The 26,334-nt window shown below is 37.6% G+C and overlaps 1 protein-coding gene across 1 annotated transcript in view; it reads right to left on the minus strand.

The window, feature by feature from the left end:
* Positions 1-10,041, minus strand: part of LOC138692743 (uncharacterized) — a 204,489-nt gene extending 194,448 nt beyond the window's left edge. Inside the window, exons 1-2 of the mRNA XM_069815935.1 lie at positions 10,038-10,041; positions 9,686-9,897 (exon numbers count right to left, since the gene is read on the minus strand). Of these exons, the coding sequence (XP_069672036.1) occupies positions 9,686-9,897; positions 10,038-10,041 (216 nt within the window). The remainder of the gene's footprint in view (positions 1-9,685; positions 9,898-10,037) is intronic.
* Positions 10,042-26,334: the final 16,293 nt, after the last annotated feature.

The following is a 26,334-nucleotide window of genomic DNA, read 5'->3' on the forward strand; positions in this document are numbered from 1 at the left end:
CGAGACGGAAAAGAATAAACTAGATCAGAGAGTTTATATCAGAATGGTTAATATTATACGAATTCATCGACACGGAAGTTAAGATCAGACTAGCAACTATCTTCCCCCTCCATATCCACTGGTGATATGGCCACGACATATGATAAGTTCACAGGACAGGTCTTGCTTATCTTTTCGTTGTAAGAAAAATCATAATGTAAACAAATAGCACGTGACTGAAGTGAGGCTCCATTGGTCACAGCTTGGCGCCATAGATTCTCAGTACATGATCCCGCCCGCTGTTGTACATTCTGTTTCATGTGAAACATTTCCCGTTACTCGTCAAGTAGACCTAACCTCACTACTATGCATTAGTTTGCTTAGGAAACTTTTACTTCATAATTACTGTAATTACTTTATAATTACGTGTAAGGTCAATCGTTGCCGGACAAAGGAGTTATTCCTTCCAGGATGCAGAAGCCATACTACAGTACCACGTGCTTACGTGAAAACTATGAGCTCAAGTGACTCCAGCTTGTTACAAGAACAGACTACCTCGTTATTACTCTTGGTATTCATCCGCGTTCATAGTAAATAACAAAATATAAAAGTAGCTTTTCTTTTACATATAAGTGAAGTTATATGTTTCATCGTATTTAACAACTAGAACTATATTTTCCTGTGTCGCGTGAGTGTTTCGCCTGGGAGCCAATCACGGGTGTGACAGCAACGTGCTTGTGTTTACATTAGGATTTTTTTACAGCGAAAACAGTATAGTGTACCAGTGAAAATGTCGAAATCAGTCTCTAGCAGCATCGTATAACTTTGATTTTGTACTTCGTACCATGAGAAAGTAAAAGGTTATCCTGTTGAAAATTCACATTCCAACGCTGGTGGAGGTGTTCTGCTGTAATTACGTTAAGCGTTTTTCTAGATTAACATGGAGAAGCACTATCTGCATTCACGAGCTTCTAACGCAATTAATATAAAGCTCTTGCGTTTAATTGTATTAAGGTCATTCTTACACTGAAAACTGCCTTCGCATTTCCTGAGGCAAAGTGTTGAATAATGATTCTGTAGTAGCATTCAGTCAGACAGGATCGGGAAATTACAGCACTGACCATATTTCTAGACACGCGTTTCAGAAGTATAGTTGATTATTAATTACTAAAAACCACAGAAAAATGACCTCCTATAATAGTAATAATAATAATAATAATAATAATAATAATAATAATAATAATAATAATAATCATAATAATAATAATAACAATAATCATCATCCTTCACGAATTAGGCCTCTGTAGACCTGTTTCGGCCCCATCTAGCAGTTTTCTAAAAGGTCTTCCTTGTTTTTCTAGGTTTATACTGCATCATAATTTTTGTGATTCTTGAATTTTCCATTCTTCTTACATGATCTAGCCAATTTAATTTGTAACTGTTGATTTTTTCTTCTACTGACTCTACTTCTAATTGTTCTGAAATTTCTTCATTCCTTTTTCGGTCTAAAAGAGTATATCCTGCTGTCCTGAAAAATTGCATTTCCGTTGCTTTGATTCTGTTCATGTCTTTTTCTTTAATGTCCAAATCTCGCTTCCGTATAAAAGGGAGGGTAATGCTAGTGTATTATATAATTTTATTCTTGTAGATTTTTGTACTAATTTAGCTTTTAATGCATTGTTTATTATTCATAGAATTTGTGTAAATTTGGTAATTTTCTTGTTCACATCTTTTTCATTTTGATAAGATATTTCACAACCCAGATAATTGAAATTTTGTACTTGTTTCAGGCATTAGTTATTGTGTATTATCTTAATAATAGTAATAGTAATAGGCCTAATAATAATAATAATAATAATAATAATAATTTATTTTAGCTGGCAGAGTTAAGACCATAAGGCCTTCTCTTCCTGCAACCAGTTTAGGGGAGAGATAGAAAACTGTTACTTCAGGAAATAATAACAGAGGCTTGAAATATTATTTAAGATCGGTTATCTAAGCAATGATAACATTACTCGGCTAACGTACTTGTTGGATCAGCTCCTCATTATGAAAATAGGATGCAACCGGAGTAGTAATACGAGAACCGCTAGGACTTGCGTATCTAGTATGATGATCAAGACAATTTTCATCTTCATTGCAATCATCTCTACATCACGACAAACTTTCACTGAAATTACTTCTAAAGAAGTGGAAAGATGTTCGACGCTTTAATCAAAATACATTTCATTCTTTATTTTGCCCAATTCTTTATGAAGTAAAATCACCTGGCTTCTAATAGACTATTTCCTATTAGTTTTGAGAAATCAGTATTAAATTTAGAATATTTTTCAATAGATGACACTTCATCGCCGTGTTCCTTAGCCTCTCAATTTTGATCAACTTAAAATAGCAAATGTTTAAATTTTTGAGCTGATGCAACAGATGAGCAGAAACGAGGGGACTTTTAAGAATATTAAATGACAACTGAACTAATTAATAACACGAAATTCTCTGCTGTTTTCGTGCTACATACAACATTGTAATCTAATCAGGCCAGGTTTTGTCTCCATTGTGATTAACTCTACGTCATGACAAACTTTTATTCAAATTGCCTTTCAACAAATAGAAGGATAACTATCTGGCGGACACTCGAAACAAAAGCTACATCCCCAGGGTGAGACCAGGATTTTGGAGGAAAGTACGCTACGAATTACTCAGAACTCGGCGTGCGTCAGTGTCATCGGATCCCGAGTCGCCCATTCGTGTGTTTGTTTTCCCAGTCTGAGGGGTAGAACGTTCGCACTTTCAATATCCATACAGTTTCATTCGATGCCGTTGAAGTCAGTGAAGGAACTCCAATGTTGAAGTGATATTATTGCTCGGATTATCAGTTCACCCACGTCTAGGGAAGCTCACAGTGTATATGTCAAGCCAAAAATCAACAAAAATGAGCTTGGAATAAATCTCGTTAGTTTTACACAAATACTCGACAAACAGAAAGGATAGACAGACAGACAGATATAGATAGATAGATAGATAGATAGATAGATAGATAGATAGATAGATAGATAGATAGATAGATAGATAGATAGATAGATAGATAGATAGATAGATAGATAGATAGATAGATAGATAGATAGATAGATAGATAGATAGATAGATAGATAGATAGATAGATAGATAGATAGATAGATAGATAGATAGATAGATAGACGGACGGATCGACAGATAGACAGAGAGATAGACTGATGGATTGATTGATTGATTAACGGACAGACAGACAGACAGACAGACGGACAGACAGAAAGACACAGACAGACAGACAGGAGAAGTAAGAGATATAAAGGTAGGTAAGCGGAAAAGAATCCGGGGACAGGAAATTAGGCAGACAGATAAAGAGAACGGAAGTTATGGAAATAAATAGGTAGGAGTGTACATAGTTTTTTGTCGGTTACTTAAGGACGTGCATCAACTAAAGGTTATTTAGCGTCGATGGTATGGCAATGGAGAGATGTGGCTGAGCATTCACTAGGAGGTTATCCAGCATTCGTCTTACAGTTGGGGAAAACCTTGGGAAAAATCCAACCAGGTAACCAGCCCAAGCAGAGCGCAGCTACCGCCTGAGCTACGGTTGAATGTACATGTTACATTAGACACATTAGCTGGGATAGAGTTGAATAGATAGTTAGGAATATAGACAGATAGACTGACAGACAGATAGACCGAGAGACGCATGGACTGACGGACAGGCGATAGGGACAGGACAGACAGATTTCCAGTTTAAATTTCACAGTTTTACTTTCTGAAATGCTTGTATTCAGATGATGTTTGAATCCAGTCAGTTCCCGGTGGCCGAATAACTTGCTGTTTGCAACAATAGTACACCATACAATATTCCACTTTAAATATCGTATGACAATGGGCTGTGAACTGCACATTATTGCTTTCATTGTCTTCAAATACAATTAATGTCGTAATAGTGACTCAGCCAATCGGGACAGAATATCTCCTCAAATAAGGACCTGATAAATTAGGCAGGATTTCTCCTCAAAGACGGCCTTGTGAATTATTAGCAAATCTTCTATTGCTACTGGGATGGACTGGCAACGGTCCAAAGTCTGCAAAGATCTCGAAATGAGCTTCACAAAGTGATTTAAATGAAACAGTTACTGTGAAGAAGACAAGTCTTTACATTATCTGTATCATAAATGTAAGCAGATTCTAATGGAATGTACCAGTGTTCTGGGAGTTACAAATATGACTCTTACTTAGTAACTGCATTGGACTGCTGGAAATGAAAGGACTGAAAACGTATCGGAAGACGATCAATCAGTCATTTTATTTCCGCACTCGTCGGCTAGCTTTATAATAAAACATAACTAAAAATTCTTGCGTTCATGAATGCGATACTTTGTGTAGAATAATCAGGCGTGTATGAGCTTTTCAGATTCAGCGACTTCGTGAGCACAGCGTTAACACATTCAAGAAGAATGGAGCCACTAACAGGGATTGACAGTGAAACATATTGTTGACTAGACATAAATTGACAACACGACTCTGGACACAGATCATGTGTTTTAAGTTATTTTGTGTATCAGCGTCCAACTTCTTTGCCATAAATAGAGTCCTGCGTTTGATTACTTTGAACACAAGTTAGGTGTACGTCGATCATACTATCTTCGCTTAGTACGGAGAGAAAGTTGCGAGTCAACTTAAGTTACAGTCACACGTCGCTACTTTTGCAGCGCTGCAGTACAAAAAACTGCGCAACTCTCGTACTGCGACGTGTGAACAACGGTGCAACCCGAAAAGTAGCGGCTGCCGAACCTGCTTCCCGCTACTTTTTCATGTAGCGACGTGTGAACAGGGTTCTTAGGGTTCAGCCGCAGCATTTCTGATATCGGTTTTGTTGAAGCTTTTGCTGCGGTTGCGACCAGTGTTGCCACCCAAATGTACCAATGATACTTTCATTGTTTGGATATATTTTAATGTTAGATGTGATGAAAATAAATTATTTGTAACAATTAGTAAATGTACAACACAGTCTGAGTATATTTGCTGACGATATAATTCATTTTCTTAATTTTCCGTAGCGCAGTTTCAAACAGGAGGGTTGCCAATATTGATTACGTGAATATGCTGTTGGTTATCATTTAAGTATATAAGTGTTTTCAAATAGCTTTATAGTAAAAAAAATATAATGCCAATTTCTCAATACAAGTTAGGGCAGAAAAGCAAATAATAGATAAGTTAGGCCTAAGTAAGCTATCGCATGAATTTCATAATAATACGAACATAACCACAAAATGTATATTGGAAAGTCAACACGGAGATGGAAACCTGTAGCAAAACTGCGGCTATAAAAGTAGCGCCTTGTGTGTGAACAGACTCGCAACCTCCAGTTGCAACTTTTGCAGCGCTCGGGTTGCGCAGCACGAAAAGTAGCGTGCAGCGCGCTACTTTTGGCTTACTTGTGAACACAACAAGGAACTTTTGCAGCTACAGTACAAACGTTGAGCAGCAAAAGTAGCGACGTGTGACCGTACCTTCACAGTTCACGCTGCGGTCTCTGCCCCAACCAAGTAATCAACCCAAGCGAGAATCGAACCCGTGCCCGAGCGCAACTCCGGATCGGCAGGCAAGCGTCTTAGGCAACTGAACTACTGATTTTTACAATAAGTAAAACGCCTTAAGATACTTTAGATTTAATTAAATGTTGGAATTAACAAATAATAAAACATAAATGTCAGCACAAATTTAAAATAAAACAAATTATGAGTGCGTGGTTTGCGTGTCTCTACACATTACGATGAATGATTGTAAGAATTTAAATGTTTCAAATAAAAAATCTCTTTTTTTTCTAATAAAAAACGTGTTACTTTTTCCTAATAAAGAGCTGGTTACCAAATTCTTCTATTAGAGTACTGACCTCCAAGCGCCCAGCTTTGTTTTGTTTTCGCATGTTCACTGAACTGAACAGCAGAACTGAACTTTGTACTGGGTGTTCAGTTCAAAATGTGTCATGGCTCGCTGTATGTCGTCATGTGGCTAGCCGATGACCCTAGAGAATTCAATCTTCCTACACTTCCGCAGAGGCGTATTACTTAAATGCGAGAGAAGTTGCCTAGCAAGTACGGCGTTCATTCTGAAGAGTACACTACTTATCGATACGTACGGTAACGCCAGTAGTGGCAAGAATGTGAACTGTTTGGAAACACGTACTGAAGTGAGTTTTTTTTTCTTACTGTCGGGATATGGGGAGAGGGTTAAGACGATTACTTACGTATTTGTTGATATTAACTTGGACGGTCAACATGGACACGGAGCATTTTGATTTGTGTTGTGGAATGTTGCCGTACGCAATCGATAACAAATACCCTGCGTACGACTTGCCCGCGCAAAACACAGTTCGAAAGAGGTTATGGTAGCACACAGACTTTACAGACTGCCATCTGTTGCTACAACATTCAAGTTATACCGTACACGTTCTCAAGTTCAGATTGAACGCCTTGATTAATATGCAACTTCTCTGACATAAAACCTGAAACTCGCTTCAAATCGCTGACTCACAACAGTGACGTCATGACACACTTTGAAATGAACACCCAGTATTACTCGATCAAGGCCAGTGGAGTCCTGCAGCCCGGAGCCGTGGCGCTACTGCTCCTGCGTTCGTAATACCGCATCGCGATAGTTCACATTACGCCCGCGGCTCCACTCGCCTCGAGTAATAGTATGGTCGGGTGTCGCCGACATAATACTTCAATATATACACTGTTGTCGGTTGCTTGGAGGCTTTAGGAAACCAAACGCAGGACTCTAGTCATAAATTATTAACACTACTACCAGATATTCAAAATCCTACTGTGATGAACTTAATGCGCTGAACAAACTTTGAATCTCGCACCATTTTGTAGCACAATGTGGCAATAGAGCCTAACCTAAAGTGACAGCGACAGCACGTTGCTCCTGCTTGTTGTGACAGTGGTCGTTACGCCTTAGCTATCTTCACTATTCTTAGTTTCCTTTTTCCCTCCGGACAGCTCGTTATCGCTGTTCCTTCCCTTTGTCATACAGAGCACTCTGACATAATAACTTACTGCCCCGCGCATGTAATCCTTTATCCGCATTAACCCATTTACGTCGGCTGTCAGGCGGAATGAAGTTCAGCATTCTTGTTTCCGATTCTCTTCAGAGAGGAGCCCTTGAGGCCACACTCTCAACATATCAGCAGGGCCCCTGATAAGACTGGAGGATTTGTTCAATGCCGTGCCACTAATGTTTTTCAGTTTATTTGAGTGTATCAGCGTATTCCGAATCTCACCGGACCGGTGGACAACAATGACGGCACGCTGCAGCGAAATAGGAACAAAACTACTGGAAGGTTCGATGGCTATCATGGTGACTGTACAAGTTATTGTCTGTGCTACGGTAGCAAGATTTTGCGAAATTTCCGTACTGTCATCTCGTTCAAAGAAAGGAGAGCATAAACAATTTATTTCTTGAACCAGTAGTAATAACTGGTCCGTTGACATGTTCGCTCATAAGACATTAACATATTGTTTTTACGTTGTGCTCATTACAAACAATACAGCAGAACTAAAGCAGAACACACCGCCATGACACAACAGTGCACGACGTCATTCGTCTGCTAATTCCCGCCCTATACAAGAACCAATCAGATTCACTGATGGCGGCTGATGGAGACTGCCACCACCTCTGCAAGCTGATGGAACCGGTGCGACACCGGTGGAGCATCAGTTACGTAATCGTTGAAATTCGGAACACCGTGATGCCATCAGATTGCTCAGCACTGAGATTCGGAATACGTTCTATGTTGTTGTCAAATTTAAAATTCAACGTACCTTTGTCCTATTCTCATAGTCATTTGTCTAAGTTCTAATAGGAACTTTTTTTCAGTTAGCCTGAGTTAATATTTGTATTTCGATTGTATAATTGTGGAATTAATTTTCTGATTTAATATATTATATATTTTCATAGTCTTGTATAATATTTCCTGACTCGTGAGTTCTAGCCAGAGAGACTGTAGTGCTCTAGTTCTGAACAAGACACGAGGAACACCCGCTAAGGAAACGACCGATCCGATACCAGGTAAATAATGGGTGCCTTATTTTAGAAACTGAGATTATGATGGAAGGGAAATTGTTGAGAGTGTTGATGGAATGAAGAGGGAAAACTGGAGAATCCAGAGAAAAAAAATCTCACAACCTCTGCTTTGTCCACCATAAATATAACCCCGCCGAGATTTAAACTCAGGTCCTCAGTTGTTTTGTCAACTGAGCTACCTAGGCGACTGTCTACTAGATCATGTTTCTAACTGATAGCGGACATATTTTCACATGAAATGCGATCTGATACATTCACTTCAAATATATCGACGCTATGTTTGTAACCAGTCTCTTTTGAATTGAATTTCTGGAAGTTGAATCAGCATTGTGAAAATGAAAATTCCCAGGTCGGACCGGACCTCGAACCTGGACCGCCTGCGTGACATGCTGAAGGTCCGACCATTCAGTCATCGCGAATCTGTAGCCCCTTTAGGTCATATGTCCTCTCGTCCATTGGACTAGGCCTATTTCTTGTCAGGAAACCTAACGATTGATGAACTCAGTAGTATAAGAACGATGGTACTAATGAGCCCACTCACGCTCTCTCTCTCTCACATGTCAATTTTTAATGTGAATACGTCCATAAATTCGATTAAGTACTGCGATGTCATCCCAGAAAGTCGACCGCCACATTTCTGGCGAGTTTTGTCGCGCCTATAATTTCTAAATAAACTACAAGACATATTCCATTGAAGTAAATGACGATTGACAGGTCAATGTATCCAATGGCATTGAGTTGGAGCGGGTGACGTCATCTAGCGATACGCTAGAGAGGGGAATTTGAGGCACAAATTGGAGAGTCGCGCAGCAGCCGAGGCAGTGTAATTCCAGAATGCTAAGAGATAGAATGTTCGAAGTGGTGTCAAACGATTCGTCACGAATCAGGCTACGATCTTAATTGAACAGCAATTAGCAGTTGACAAGTTAAACTGAAAAACATCGCGAGTGAAATGAGACACTTAACAATGTAGAGGCATAATGCACTGGAAGGAATGGTGAACGGGAGAAGAGTTCGTGGCAGAAGAAGATATCAGATTATAGACGACATTAAGATATAATGGATCATATGAGGAGACAAAGAGGAAGGCAGAAAGTAGGAAAGACCGAAGAAAGCTGGGTTTACAGTGAAAGACCTGCCCTTGGGCAGAACACTATGAATGAATGAATGCAACGCAAATGGGAGCATGTGTATAAGCAACTGATACCTTACATGCAACATCCCCTTTCGAGAGACGTATTCACGTATAAAACTTACGGCTGTGTTTCCGATTTTTTCTGATTTTTATTACTCAATCTAAAATAAACCAATCGGTACAGACAGAAAAAAGTATAGATTATACTCTGTCGTTCTGGGCAGAAGAAATCAGATGATAGACGACTTTAAGATATGTGGATTATATGAGACAAAGAGGAAGACAGAAAATAGGAAAGACTGGATAATGCTGGGTTTGCAGTGAAAGACGTGCCCTTGGGTAAAACACTATGAATGAATGAATGCTCTTGTCGCAAATGTGCATCTTCAACAGATATACAAATTAGATTATAATGAAAACAATGCTACGCATACAAAAGTCAGGAACACAAGAGTTGCTCACCGTCTTGTTGCCCAGGTTGCGTACCCTGCAGCTCAGATAGGCCGACTTGCCCACGAGCGCCGTCACATTGCGGGGTGTCATCGTGTCGAAGTAGGGTTCGTTCCTGCCCAAGGGCAGCGGTGGCGGTGGGGGCGCCGGGGAACCCGCGGGCTGCAGGGAGTTGAAGCCCGCCCCCGCGCCCTGCCCATATCCGCCGCTCACGTACGACGACCCTGCAACACAACGACAAAAGATCTATTTAACTGGCGGAGATAGCAACATAAGAAGTCAGACAGAGACTTGTTCAGTCACGACAGCAGCTAGTGTCCATGTAATTATGTCTGTTTCCTCCATAAACAGTATAGCTATTTACTCATATCTACATCTATACCTACGAGCTCTTAAATATACGGGGACATCATTTTATTTTTACTAACATTTTTAATATTAACCTGTCTATACCTTTAGAGAACCGGAAACACCGCTTGCTCCCCCCTCCAAGACTGGAGTTCGATGATACTGGCGTAAAACACAAATCACTTTACTAGGTATAGGATGGAAGAAAAGTAGTTCATCCATTTACGTAAACTAGGAAATATCGCGATTTTGAGTTTGACAATTTTCATTAGGTTTTTCTTTAATCAAAGTACAGTACTGTATTAAGAATAAGTGTTTTTACTCACGAAGTGAGTTATCCATGCGAACGTATTCATTATGCAGTGTATATTATACTGTCTACAGCACATTAGCGTACAATATAGAGAAAGAAGTTAAATTGAAAAATAATCATAATATGAATATTTAAACACAATTTTGAAAATGGTGGCCGTTCATTTCGATACAGGCTTCAGTTCTTTTGTGCATATTATCGCACTATAGACTATTGCATCTAATTCCAATTGCCAGTTTCGTCCTTCGTACTAGTAACTCATGTTGAAATAATTCTGTACCTACTCTACGTACTGTGAATTCAATCTTCACTTCTGCCCGACCCGAAAATATAAAAATTACTCAGACATGCTATCTACTGTCCGTCCAAGTGGTTATGCCGCAGGATTGTAGAAAGGGAGGAAATCACGTGACAGTTGATTACTTAACGAGACCCTTTTATTTAAGTTAAATTAAACAGTTGTATAATATTACGTAAACGTCCAATTCCTAAGAGAAATTAATGTTTTCAGAAAAGAGCTAAGACAGCCCAGCTTTTACAGAGGGGCGAGCAGAAGCAGGTGGGGGAAATCGGGATGCGACGTAGGCAAACGGACAGTACCTTTGCGAAAATATGATTCAATATTGAAAGCTCTTTCGTCACTGGAAAACGCGAACATATTTCTGGAACGTACTATACTCAGTAATTCAGTACTGCTTACTATCTGCGGTCTTTGTTCTGTGTGGAGTTGGAACTTCCTTAGTAGAAGGGGTGGGAGTGAAGTACATTAAAAAATTCAGGTACAATAAAAATTGAAGTAAAAATAAAATGATGTCCCTGCACATCCATCCTACATACTTATCTGAAGGGTATTTCATACCTATAAAAGAGGATCACTATTGTCATGAAGACAGGCACATATTAATTACATTGTATGTATCATCTTAAGGGAACACTTCTGTGAGTTTTAAAACTTTTACAATTTTCATCCAAAATTTATGAATTTTAAACTACATAAATATACCTACAATACTATCATCTGTACAAAATTTTGTGCCATTAGGGCTAATAGTTTCGAAATGATATTTTTAAATGTATTTTATATTGACGTCACTAAAAAGGCTCCTTGAGTCACAATTTTCACAATTTTTAATTCATATTATCTGAAAAGCTTGAAAATAGTCATGGGAACATAAATTAATTAGCTTTTTGAGCTCGGTCTAAATAGAGAGCCACAATAAATTTTCAAATAGATTTTCACCATTATTTCACCATAGTGTCCTTTTGCCAAATACAGTTACACCCTACCGTCAATAGGACAGACAAGGCTAATGCTCTTTTCTGGATAAAAAAACAAACAACACCTATATATTTATTCATCCATCCATCCATATTTTACCCTTGACATACGCTGAGAAATTGAGATCAGCAGGAACCCAAATATTCAAATAAAAGACATGACATTGCAATGAGTGATAAACAAAACAGATACACCGACGCTAGATAAACTCGAAGTTGAAGAGTCATTAAATAACCTATTAAATTAGCATAGCGAAATTCTAGTCTACGATTGTGGTTTACACCCGTTAAAGCTTCTTCCTAACCACTATAGCAGAGTTGTGTGCTGGCTTCTAATATTCTAGTACAGATAGATCTGATGTGGACAATAACTGCGACCTTACATTGCTTGCCCTCGAAGCGGTGTAGTGTTGTGAGTGTCTCAGCTTGCCCATCGTATCCTATCCGTCTCAGATAACGCCGCTGCAGTGTCACTCTGCACTCTCCGTTGCACAACATTTGCTCTACATTTCCCACAACGAGGAAACAAAAGACGGAGCCAGCTCTGAGAATTAAGTTAGTAGCAAGTGTTATTCGAGGGAGATAGAGCAAATATTGCGATTACCGCAATAAAATCTGCTATGTTCCCGCAACGCTGTAAACTGGCATAATAAAACGCGTCAGAAATATAACACCAGATCACTATATTGCTCTCCTCTTTTTTAGACGTAGCGTTAGTTGAGCGAGTAAGGCGTCGGCTTTCCATGCGGTAGAACCGAGGTAAAGCTCTGATACTTCAAGTTGAGTGGTGCTGTGTTTGGTGTAATTTTGCGCCAGATATTCTAGTTTTACTGCTCGAATTCTACAGTCTCTCCATTAATCATCATCATCATTATGGTGTAACGAAGACTGAAACGTGATAAGGAATTCCAGCAGGAATCACCGGCATGAACTAGTGGCGGAGTGTGACTTGAATACATGTGATTTTGTCGCTGTGATAGGTTTGTCACTGATTCAGACTGTGACTACAGTTCCAAAATCGCAGCTCCGAGAAATCGTCATCTCTGCCCAATATGTGACTCACAGCAAAGGCGACTGATGTACATATAGAGATGGCCGATATTTCACAAACCGATATTTTGTCACAGGTATTTTTTGTCACAGATAAACCTGTGACTGATGACGCGAAATATCTGTGACAAAATATCGCTATCGATATCTGTTCCGTATTCAGTACTCTGTGACTGATATTTTCTCCTCTACGTCGTAGGTTTGCGCGTGCGCATGATACAATAACAGCAATCGGGCGGTAGTTTTTCCATCTTATTATAAATGATGTAGTTATTACACGATTTAAATAATAACACCATTGGTTACCAGTACTTAATCGTGTGTAAAATCCTATCTGAACAACTGTTTTGTTTTGTAATTATTTTCCAATGTTTTGCGAATATTTATGTTTCATTAATTTTTATTATATGACTCAATATTATAATGTTAATGCACGACTTAAAATAATTTATCCATTATATTATATACAATAAAAAGGATAAATTTTTAAAACGATTAGGATAATCATATAACCTCAATTTCTCCATACCCAGCTACATTTAAAATGATCAACTGGTTCAATATCTATAATATAACCTCTTGGTACATGAGGTTAAATTTGACATGTTATTGTTCAGTTAGGTAAGTATTTATTTGTTAATGGTACATGTACATAATTTATTTGTTGAATTTTCCCATATAAACCACTGATATGTGGCGTGTATAAAGAAATCGTATTCACATTGCACTGCTCTTCAATATTTCCTGTTAATTTTTATCGGTGTGACAAAATATCGGTGTAATTCATGCATATTGTGCTTACTTATCGATATAAAATATCGGTGTAACAAAATCACTGATAAAAGTCACAGATATGTAATTGTCACAGTCACAGTTGTCACAGATACTTGAAAATATCGTTTAAGCTCAACTCTATGTACACACAGTACTGTCTAGTGATGGGGTAAAACGTGATTTTTCACTCACCGGTGAAGCAGTGATAGTTCTTTTTCAATCACGGTGATTTAAAGTAGTGATCCAGTGATTTGAAGCGATTTTCAACTGCCTGTGATTACGACGAGCTGTCTTGCAACAGCTGATCACTGGTGCAGTGATCTAGTGAGTGGTGGCGATTCGGCGATTGGAGAATGGAGTGATTTCTCACTACGAAATGCCAGTACTCCAACTGTTTTTAATGAAATTGTTGGTGAATGTGATTATGATCGTGAAATGCGTTGGTGTCAAATTCAAAATAATGAAGGGATAAGAAATGGATACATTCAGTGGAGAGAAAAGACTTTTCGCGCTGGGTTGGCCCTGAATGTATAAATTAAGTTGTGTTAGCTGAGATGAAACTAGCGCTGAGGTGATTTTGGAAGCGAAAATCATTGAATTTATGAGGGAGTATGTTTGTGGAGATACAGTTAATCGTATATGCAAGGAATAATAAAAGCTTAAACTAACCTAACCCATCATAGATTAGTATAGCGCTATGCAAGGTGTACAAGCGGAGTACAAAGGGGAACTACCTCAGCACTAGTTTAGCGTAAGTGGTCTAGAAAAAAATGTTACAGTGAAATCAGACATATTAGTTGAAAATATTTGCGGAATTTAAAAAATATTTAACTTAAATTAAATATGTAATTTTCATTTGGTAGGATTAAAATAAACTGGCAAGAGTGATTGAACAAAGTAGGCTTACTTTCTTATATTAACCTTAACGAACCTCGCCTCAGTCCTTTATATTTTTTCCACATTCCACAGTATCGTTAAACTACTACAGTAAACTGCAAATAATATTAGTAATTCTCCAGAAAAGCTACACTCAATAAGGCTCAATTTTCTTTGACTTCACTGGCTTCTGTGAGATGCATATTGTGATGTACACGTGGTTTAGTTAGCTCCCATAAATACAACAGCTATCGTGTAGACCTATGTAGCAATACATTCAACATAAAAATCGTTTCATACTTACCTGTATATTCTAATGCACTGTTGTAGCCCTCCCTCCCACTGCTTACCAATATAACACTCGACAGGTCCAAGACGCAATACTAGGAAACTATTTCTCTAGTAATTATCCTGGACCGCTCGCAGGTTATGTTGCAAATAGTAAAGAGAGTGTAGTTCTTCTGGAGAACATACCATAAATTAACATGAAATCAATAATAATTACTACGGTTAAATCACTGTAACAACATTTATTTAAAAAATTTACTTACATAAATAATTACCAGAGATAGAAATTCATGCAATTACATATCTGTATGTAAATGTCGTAAGTGAAATTTATTGAGTAGATATTTCAAGAATTTTTGTTTTGGACGAGTGAATTTTATTTCATTATATTGACATATTCGAACAATGTTTTGCATACTATAATATCATAAAATAAGCATATTTTAATTTGTTTTCCATACTATTTGTATATAAACGTTAAAAAATCCATCTACCTGTGGTACAGTTAATCTGGAGAATTATGGAGAAATTACTACAGTAACATTTATTTACAAAATGAACTTGGTGAAATCTCTACAATAACATATATTTACACAATTAACTAAGTGAAATTACTACAATAATATTTCTTTTCACAAAATTAACTTTGTAAGTCAACAATTACCAAAGATTGGAAGTTAATGCAATTGCATAGGCTATATTTGTCATAAATATGTGAGTGAAATTTGAGTGGACATTTCAGAAATTTGTTTTGGAAGAGGGAGTTTTATTTCAGAATATTGGCATATTTTAACATTAGTTTGCTTATATTAACGTAATGACAGCATACAATTAGCATATTTTAATATGTTTTGCATAGTATTAATACATATTAACTAATGAAAATCCAATAGAATTACGATCATGTGATATACAAATTAGCGTTCTTTATTTCACCAAATCAAAACTGTCGCCAGTGGCTAAATATTGGTTCTTTTGAATTCGCGGCCTTCGCGGGTATTGAAAATTCCCGCTAATGACGTCATTCAAGGTGAAGGGAAGTCTATTTTCTTGGCCACTAGGTGCCAGCCTAGATCAATGAACTTGGGTGCCAGTAAAGGATTTTGCCAAGCAGTTCAAAACTTGTGCAACAGATGGAAGAAGACTGCAATGGAAGAGATTCAGCTATATCACAGTCTAATATATATATATATATATTAGACTGTGGCTATATCACAGTCTGTTGCTATCAACGAGTTGTCTTCTCTTTCTAACTCGTTGGTTGCTATATTTTGAGAACAAGGAGAGAGTTTAATCACTGTATGTACAGTATACGTGACTGTAGTTTCATGTTGCAGTGAAATCACAGTTCGATCACTGTTTCACTGGTTAATGAACAGCTCACTCACTGGAGTGAAAGTGATTTATTAATCACCGGTGAGAAATCGCTGCTAGTGATTTTTTTTCCATCTCTAGTACTGTCCGTTACTCAGGAGAAGACGAGCGGAAAGAATGTGACCTTCTTGACTATCGCTGTTGATTATTATAAACATCGCTCAGATAAGCATCCCAGTATCCAGGTTATTACTCGTACAGGAAACATGAGTAAAATTGCGTATGGAAATTAAAGCTAAGTTAAACAGAAGGAGACCAAATGTTTCCGCTTACTGCAGTACAAATATTGCATGTGTTGTACGTTATCTGTTCACATCCCTTCCTCCTCAGTCCGCTCTCGTCTTCTCCTGAGTCACCGACAGTATTATATAATTATGTGGTAGGTCCAGAGTCCAGACAATTGCTAATCAGAAGATTAACTTGAAGGACAACATAACTGGGATCTAATTAATTTTCGCCCCACTCAAAAGGTTAACGTCGGCAACTCTTTGAATCTCACTCTATGAACTCGCTATATTTTCCCACAAATGATTCATTTAATCGTTCGTAAACATTCTTGGGCGAATATACGCGCCCACACATAACGATAACACAATTCAGATGTCAGAGAATGTTCTGTTTTTAGTATACTCGCCGTACTAATCACGATTGTTGATATAAGACATGTCACCGGTATAGAGCGATAAACATAAACTTCTGTCGGCTCATGATGAGAAACATTGGTATTCGTCATGGTTTGTTCAGGTAGCAGTGAAATTGAGTTCTAGACGACTTGAAAATCTAGACAGGAAACAGAGCCCCACAATCGCCAAGACTAATCTGAACACAAAAATCACACTGTAACAAAATTATCATTATCTATCACAGTGATTTTTCCGAAGTTGTGATGTCAAAACGCCGTCACACTCCACTTCTAGCATGAACTAGCAGTAGCGAGCGGGACCCACGCTCCAAAGCTGAAAGAATACCTTTATTTTAGTTGGTAGGGTTCTAATCTTTATTTTTTATGAGTTTTCTTCAACTACATAAGGCGAATACTAGCATCTACAACACCACCATGAAAAGCTTAGGCCTATTGAAGTATGTCTATGGATCAAAAGCATAGCAATTAAAGGAAGCCATCAAACAAGTAACATTGAAGTCAGTAGGAATGAATATTCTTGAATGTCCATCCAGAGCAACGGTGCACAACCCGTGGCCCTCATGAGGCCAGCCACTATGTTTGCTGTGGCCCGATAGTAAAGTTTCACACTTAAAATTTAAAAAAATATATATATTTCAACAGACTTGTATTATTAATTACTATAAATTACAATAATAACTAATTAGTAAGACATTTATGCAAATTATTTATTATTGGAGAATGTCTGCGGTCCTTCAAAATAACATTTTTAAAAATACTGGCCCGCAGTATTCATAAGGTTGAACACCCCTGATCTAGAGTGTCTTCTTCTACTGTACTTCCTCTCTCCTTCCAGGTTTTTTTATCCTCCATTAATATTTATAGATACATGGTCTTTCCAATTCAATCTTGGTCTTCCTTCTTTGTACCTGTCTGGCGGTGACCACTGGAAAATACTTCTGAGCCATTGGTTTTCCTCCATTCATTGTACATAACCATGCCATTTACATCCTTTTTCAATTGCTTAATGGATATTGTAATGTTCATTTCTATCCAAAGTAATTCACTTCTGGTTGTGCCTTGTGTCATCTGGAGACTTCGTTTAAATTTAATTAAATTCAATTGTTTTATTTAACGACGCTCGCAACTACCGAGGTCATATCACCGTCGCCGGTATGCCGGAATTTTGTCCCTTAGGAGTTCTTCTACATGCCAGTAAATCTACATCAGCCTGACGCATTTAAGCGCATTTAATTGTCATCGACCTGGGCCGGGATCGAACCCGCTACCTCGGGCACAGAAGACCAGCACTTTACCGACTGCGACAGCCAGGCCTACACTTCGTTTAAGTTAAAGGTATTCAAGTTCTCTGTTATTACTTTTTTTTTGTCAAGCAGTCAATGGCCAAATTTCACTAGCATATAGAGCTAAAATATATTTTGTACTACACTTTGATAAATTCTACATGTTGCTTGTTTTTCATATTCTTCTTACAAAATATAGACTACCATGTAAAGACTGGGTTGCATATTTTGCTAAATCAATTTTCAGTTTTGTATTTATTTCATATGTTCTTGAGTTTTTGATTACTGACCCATAGAATTTAAATGAACATCCTACTTCAATAAGAAATTCATCTACATCCTTTCCTGTACATATATACGTCCTTTTTTCTAAATTTATATTCAAAGTTCCATTTCCTATAAGATTCTTCTGCAAGTTTAATTAGCATATCGTCATTTCCCATAAGTATAGTCCTGGAATACAACTATGGTCCATTCTAATTTTGTACTTCATAACGTAGTATCTCGTAATGTAGTCTATATTTGCTGTACTGTAGTTTGATGTCAAGTCACTGCAGCTGTCTATGAACGATCTAAGTTACTTCTACAATATTCTTTAAATAGTTGTATCGTGGACCATACTTTGTTCCAGGACCATAGTTATGGGAAATGACGGTACTGTATACGTATATGATGTCATCTTCATCTCCTAAATATTACCGAGACATCCGAAAATAATGGTGATTATAATCTAGAGTATTTCTACTGCATAAAGTGCTAAATGAACACATTCGTCAGATGATGAGTGTCGATTATGAACTTGATAGAGTGGATAGTGTAGAAAATAATAGGCCAATTCGGTACGGTCGGTCACGTGCAGCGAACGGAGGGCTAAAAGTCTCCCAGAACTAGCTATTACAAAGCAAACGAGTGGTCGTACAGGTCTGCAGCTGATCTCGATGCCGATATATTACTGAGAGAGGCCACGCGGCACGGACAATTTAATGCGCAAATTCTGCGCTTTCATGCCTGTAGCGGGTGGGAGGTAGTATAATTGGAAGTATACTCACATTTACATTGACTCATGGTCTAACAAGTAATAAAATTATCATTCGGCTGTGTCTCATAGTCTTGTTACAGTAACCATTTCACATTCTGCCATTTTCTGTTTCATTACAGTTCCAGAAAAGGGTGCCCATACTCGGTACGATAAAAAGACGTATTCTAGGCCGAAACTGAAATGGTATGATCACATCAGTAGAATGGTACAAAAGAAGGTTATTGGAATGGATACTGCTGATGTGGACGTCACAAGAAAGAAGGTGTCGTGGAAAATCCAGATGAAGTTGGCTCCATGAAATAGAACAATTAGTGGAAGAAGAGAGAGAACTTGAAGAAGAAAGTTGGAATGACTGAACTGTATAGAGATTGGGAACGGAAGGCATTAAGATATACCATAATGTTAGCTGGTGGTGATGAAATATTCAACACACAAAATGATTACTAGCGCGCAAAGTGATATTCATCTCAAGTTGTCTGATAAGATAAGATTTGCTATACTGTCTCCGAGAGTATATTGCCAATTTACAGCTAGAAGACGACATTTTGCATGATAAATCCCAGGTAATATTTTCCAATTTTCCTGAACGTTTTAACACTGTACCTCTTTTGTCCATGGAACTGATGTTTAGTCGGTTAAATATTAAAAAAAAAAAAAAATGCTCGCTGTAGAAAGAGGAAAACTTGAACTCAGATATTAAAGAATTCATAGCTACTCGCGGTTAGGAATAAAATATAGATATTGCTCTTTTTTAATTTTAAATTCAACTGTTTGACAAAAATTCATCGAAAAATATTACTTCCGAGGTCTTTCATCAAAATATATTTACTTCCAATACAATGAAACTGTTCCAAGAATTGAATGGAAAATGAAACTGTGTTATCTAGCTTCAGTTCTTCTCCATATTCGAACACACATTCGCCCTCCTTACATTACACAAATTCACATGAAAGCCTGGGGAATGACAAGATATATGGAGAGCGGAGCTCATCTCGATCGAGGCACTGTAGCTAAGCCTCTGGATATTTCCCAACAGAGCCCTTGTCTCTGTTTGTAAACAAAATGTTTCTTTAATGAAGCAATATTCACGATATCAATTGGACTCCCAGGGCCGCTGCGCCAGACGGTTCAAAATTGAATAGGAACAAGGCAATCGTTCATTCTGACATGACGGAGGTGAAATTCAATAACCACGCCTGGTGTTTATTACCATCTCTTAATTCAGAACAAGTCTAGAGCTGAACTCTCAAACTGGGTTTCGAGTTCTTGTTTTCATACGTCTAACAGTTATGTTTTCCGTTCTATTTAGGTTAGGGTATGTGATTTTTTTATATAATTCAAATACTGTATGTAAATTAAATTAATAAGTAATACATTTCTCAGAAACACTCAATCATATTCGCTTTTAACGGAAAAAAATGACAGGAATTCATCGAATTCCTACAGCTGCGTGAAACTTTTACGCCGTTTGTGTTTGTTATTGTGAGCATAGAGTTGGAAATGTAAAAATATTTGCAATATGAAATAAAAGTTTCATGTTTCTTTTTATTTCTGTTTTCATACACCCGCATATAAATTTAATAGTTCACCGCTGTGGAGTAAGGGTTAGCATACCTGACCGTGAAGGGCGGTCCCACGTTCAAATCCTAGTTGTGACAAGTTATATGGCTGAGGTTTTCCCAGATTTTCTCTTAACTCATTAAGAGCAAATGTTGGGTAACTTTCAGCACTGGACTCTGGACTCATTTCGCCGTCACTGTCACCTTCATATCATTCAAACGCTAGCTAATGACAGCAGTTGATAAAAGGTCGTAAAATAACCCACTAAAAATATTAATAAGGCGGAGCCTTCTCGTTAACTACTTTATAATCGCTTCCTCTATTACACTGGCAAAAAAAAAAAAATTGAATGTTTCTTGCACTTCATGAGTCAATTCTTACTAATTTTGGGTTGAGAAAAACGAATATGACAATGAAAAATTTTTCTTAGCTCTAGTTTTTGTGATACACAATAGGTGGAAGTATTTCAGTTTAACGATTAAGAGAAAACGATAATTTTAATTACATATGCCAACAACATTGAAAGTGCATTTAATTTTTTTTAAATGGCACTTACATTCTAAGAGTTCTAAATTTATGGAAGAATACCTGGCAAATGGTTGGGTCTGAAGAGAATCATGTGTGGCTTCATGAGATCGTCGTCTTTTAGCTTGCCTCTTGTGAGTTCCGGAGCATCCCTACGCAAATACAGTAGTAATCCGCAAGCATTGTTTCATTCCAGCGGCCCTGATATCTTTGTTCCATAACACAAATATCGTGATGGAACCTTCTTCCGTGTTCATCACTGAAAGCTCCACAACTAGGAGGGAAAAAGTCTAGGTGGGAGTGGAGAAAATGGATTTTAAGGGACATTTTGCATCCGAGTTGATGGTATTGACTCTAAAAAATGAAATGTCACTTTATCTACAAAGCAAGAGCTAATATGTCATTTTTATGGTGATTTTTGAATTCAGCAGGTGGAAATACATAAGAATTAATTATTTTTGAGCAAGAAACATTTTCATTGTTGACCAATGTTATTGTAGTCGAAATGATATCAGTATGATGCCAATGATTTTTTTCAATTCGTCATTTTACGACGCTGCATCAACTATTCGGGTATTCAGAGTCGATGGAATTGATGATAGCGAGATGGTATTTGGTGAGATGGGGCCGAAGATTCGCCATATATGTATACTAGTCGCCTGGAATCTGAAAGCATAGCGGTCGTTAGTTTCGTCTGTAAAATAGACAGTGCGCATGCGCGTGCATATACTATAGTACTGCTTCTATCCACCGCGTGACGTCACTCATGCTTGCAGATCCCAGGCGGGAAGTGTACCTCTTGACTCTTACGGTTGGGGAAAACTTCGGAATAAACCCAACCAGTTAATCAGCCCAAGCGGGAATCAAACCAACCGAAGTTGAGAGCAACTTCGGATCAGTAGACAAGCGCCTCTGCCGATTGAGCTACGCCGGTGATTATGAGTTGTTGTAAATTGTAATGAATAATAATATTGCAGTATTTAAAAATGGATTAATTAGGAATTTAATACCAAGATTAAGTACTTTAAAATTAAACTACATTAAATTAACTGTAAGGTTTTCTGTCTTTACACTGCCCGCATTTATTGATCACCTTCACTTGTGTTACTTACAAATCCCGCCCTCACATAAGCCCGTCATCGGTCCCTATCCTGTGCAAGATTAATCCAGTCTCTATCTTCGTATTCCACTTCTCTCATATCCATTTTAATATTATCCTCCCATCTACGTCTCTGCCTCCCCAAAAGTCTTTTTCCCTCCGGCCTCCCAACTAACATTCTATATGCATTTCTGGATTCGCCCATATGCGCTACGTGCCCTGCCCATCTCAAACGTCTGGATTTAATGTTCCTAATTATGTCGGGTGAAGAATGCAATGTATGGAGTTCTGTGTTGTGTAACTTTCTCCATTCTCTTGTAACTTCTCTCTTAGCCCCAAATACTGGGTGAACAGTATACAGCAGAACAGGTTTCAGTGCCGGCTGGCTATGCGCGCGGAGGTGGGGGACACAAGGCCGCGCGAGGCCGTGAAACCTGTTCTGCTCTATACTGTTCACCCAGTATTTTCCTAAGAACTTATTCTCGAACACCTTTAATCTCTGTTCCTCTCTCAAAGTGAGAGCCCAAGTTTCACAACCATACAGAGCAACCGGTAATAGAACCGTTGTGTATTACTAATAATTTTTGGTCAAATTAAAATTAAGTTTAATATTTCTTTAAGCTTCTATATGTTAAGAAACGTTTCACGTGAATCTTTTCCAAGTCCATCTTATACCGAAATCACAGATCTGCAGGAATTGTACGAATATTTGATACGGCTCCCCTTGTATAAAGGGATATATAAAATTAACTGAAATAAAGAAGCATAAAGATATATTATAAGGTTGGAATTGACTATATAAAGAGACGAGATTCCGGATAAATGGGTGATTTCTTTGAGGAAATGTTACGTTCTACATAACCTTTTAAAATATACCCGTAAAACAACATAATAAGCATAGGTTTCACATTCCAATTGATGAATGCTGTAGTCAAAACGCCACCTGGACTATTCATGAATGAACAAATGAAGTCCTGTAACTAACGAATACATAGCGGACAGCATCGATTTTTTTTATTTTATTTTATTATTGTACGACGCTTTATCAACATCTAGGTTATTTAGCGTCTGAATGAAATGAAGGTGATAATGCCGGTGAAATGAATCCGGGGTCCAGCACCGAAAGTTACCCAGCATTTGCTCGTATTGGGTTGAGGGAAAAACCCGGAAAAAGCCTCAACCAGGTAACTTGCCCCGATCGGGATTCGAACCCGGGCCACCTGGTTTCGCGGCCGACACGCTGACCGTTACTGCACAGGTGTGGACGACAGCATCGATGCAATGTCCATAAGGGACAACGTTTTAAATTGCGTTCAGTGGTAGGTAGAAAATCGTCCCAAGTTTTAAATGTCAGGAAAATGGCACACAGTTTTTCATTATACGAGTAAATACAGCATTACGCAGTTCGTTATAATGCAATGGTTTTATTCAAGTTCCTAATAGTGTTACTGGCTATAGTTAATTTTGTTGAACTGTTATCAAAAAGGCAAATATAACTAAATGTAATAATTCATTCCGCAATAGATAAGACGAACTATCGTCTTCTGGATTGGAAATTACTTTCCTTGTAATTCAAAAATTAAGATATTACATTCATATATAAATGTTACACTTTAATTTATTTCCACAAATTTACATTTATTATTTATTTTAAATATCTCATTCACAGTATGTAGGCTATTATGGCCGATATGTGTTATGGATGAAATGCGTTAAGGGGTTAGGTACAGCTTACAGCAGTAAAATTTTTTGAAATATTCAACATTTTTTTCCTTCATTATTGTCTCTTGTACAACAATGAAAATTGGTATGTATAAAACACTGTCCTTCTGCTATATGAAAAAAAATATTTTTACGATTAATGTATATATATATATATATATATATATATCTTTTTTAATTCAAAATGTTGGCAGTTCACTGTGCAGTGATGAAGAGTTTCCCTCATAACTCAAAAACTTGTTAACTTTTTCATGTTCTCTCTCTTTTATTTTATAGCTGAAACTCATGTTTACAATATCATGCTCTTTCAACTATATTCCTTAATAAATATTTTTTTTATACTTTGAGTAATAGAAAATTCTGATATTTGATCACTTTTTTTTTAAATGAATTTATTTTTATCAGACAATCTCTCAAAGGTAGAAAAGTAATCTTGCATCATATTGTAGATATGACATGCATAAATACACACAAAAATTTTATCACAGAATATTGGATAGTTTTTAGTTATGTGGGAAACGCTTCATCACTGCACAGTGAACTGAATTTTGAAAAAAAAAAAAAATAAATAAATAAATAATTTTTTTCAATCGTAAAAATACTTTTTTCATATAGCAGAAGGACAGTGTTTTACACATAGGCCTACTAATTTTCATTATTGTACAAGACACAGTAATGGAAAAAAAAATGTTGGATATTTCCAAAATTTTACTACTTGTAAGCTGTATCTAACCCCTTAATGGAGAAATGTTTCGTTGAAAAAAATGTCCCATCGGACGAAATTTGCTGTGAACGAAATAATTTCGAGAAAATGTCCTTCAACGCGGAAAACTTTTCTTGCGGGAAAATATTCATTCTGAGTTATGAATTTTGAAAAATACATGGAAATGAAGTTGTTTTAATCATTAGTGCATAAATCAAAGAGAATTTACTGCATCACATCGTATTCCATCTAGACCAAGTCTATACGATTACTATGGTATTGTTTTCGAGAAGTAATCATGGACTTGTCACTGATAAATTAATAAGAAGATATAACATTTTGAGATCATTATAGAGGAACGCAAATAATCGACATAATTTCGTCCCGTCTTCCTCCAATGCACATTGTACCTAAATAACACTTAACTGAAAATCTTCAAATGTCACAGAAGTAAAGGTCAATCATTAATACAAAATCAATATCGTTACAAAGTATTCTATGATATTACTGTAATTTTGTTTCGCTTAGCCTTCGCTATAGATCTCCTCATGCTTTACTCATACACTGTAAGCACAATGGAGATCAGAATCGGATAACATTGGAAGTAATGTTCCCATTTACATGGAACTACGCCTGCATCAGGTATCTGACATTTTCCATCAGTATGGTAAGCTCAAACAGGATCATGTGCATTAATCATAATGAACGAATTTCGGGTTTAAGGAACAATGGCTATCCCAGGCGACAGACTTCTACTTCTACAAACGTTGATCCCACGGTCTAACAAATGTCTCAGTTCCGGAACGGAATATGATGAAAATAGCTCATCAATTGCTGTATCTGTTTCAATTAATCTTTCCGTGAAATTCTGTTTTGTTTCTGTAAACGGCCGCAGGTAAACTTACTTTTTGGACGGACCTCGTAATTGCACTCGAGTGGCCAAAATTTGTATGAGCACTTGTTTCGACATTATTAACTTGGTGGAAGAAAAAAAAATCTTTTTATCTGCCCCCATGAGATTGTTTGTTTGTTAGATGAAAACTCAAGTTTATATTTTTAACTCCGTAATCTTGAAGCTAATTAAACCTGATTTCAAAACGTGACCTGGATCAATAGGCGGCAAAAGTCGTCATGAAGGTGAGATGTTATATACGCCAGAAAAATTGACATACAAATTGAAGAACTTAGCCAGGCGGAACTGTGGCCATCACAGAAGGCGAAGCTGTGCGAATTATTGGAAACAATTGAGTGAAAGGCTTGGGGATCACAGGCGAACTCTATCTCTTGAGACATCTTTCATTAAAATATGACGCTTCCTTTGTTCGGCAGGGCGGTACGGACACCACTCAAAAACCTGTCGTCGGCGGAAAATGGAAATTACTAATAGCTCTCGTTCGGGATGAAGTCACTCGCACATCAGAGGCCAACGGATCGCGAGATGGAATACGAAATTTGATTATTACACGAGAGAGCCAATCCCCCTCGAGTGGTGCGCAATAAAAGGATTCCATCTTTGCATTAAGTAGAAGACGGGATCCCCAATCTTGCGTGAGAACAGCGTCGATTACACCGGCTGCACTCAGCCGCTGAGTTCCTGCAGGAATTGACTTGGCACGGCCATCACGGAGAAGCAAAACAGGCGAAGCCATTGCACCAGATAAGAAGTTGTTATTGGTCATTCAGTGAGGACGTCGCGAGAGATCATCATCGTCATCATTATACCACGCGTTTTAGGAGTCTAAATAGGCACTTTCAGTACCTCACTTAGCTTTAAAATGCATACAAT

Source organism: Periplaneta americana, chromosome 17, assembly GCF_040183065.1.
Source record: "Periplaneta americana isolate PAMFEO1 chromosome 17, P.americana_PAMFEO1_priV1, whole genome shotgun sequence".
In the NCBI taxonomy this organism is placed as follows: Eukaryota; Metazoa; Arthropoda; class Insecta; order Blattodea; family Blattidae; genus Periplaneta; species Periplaneta americana.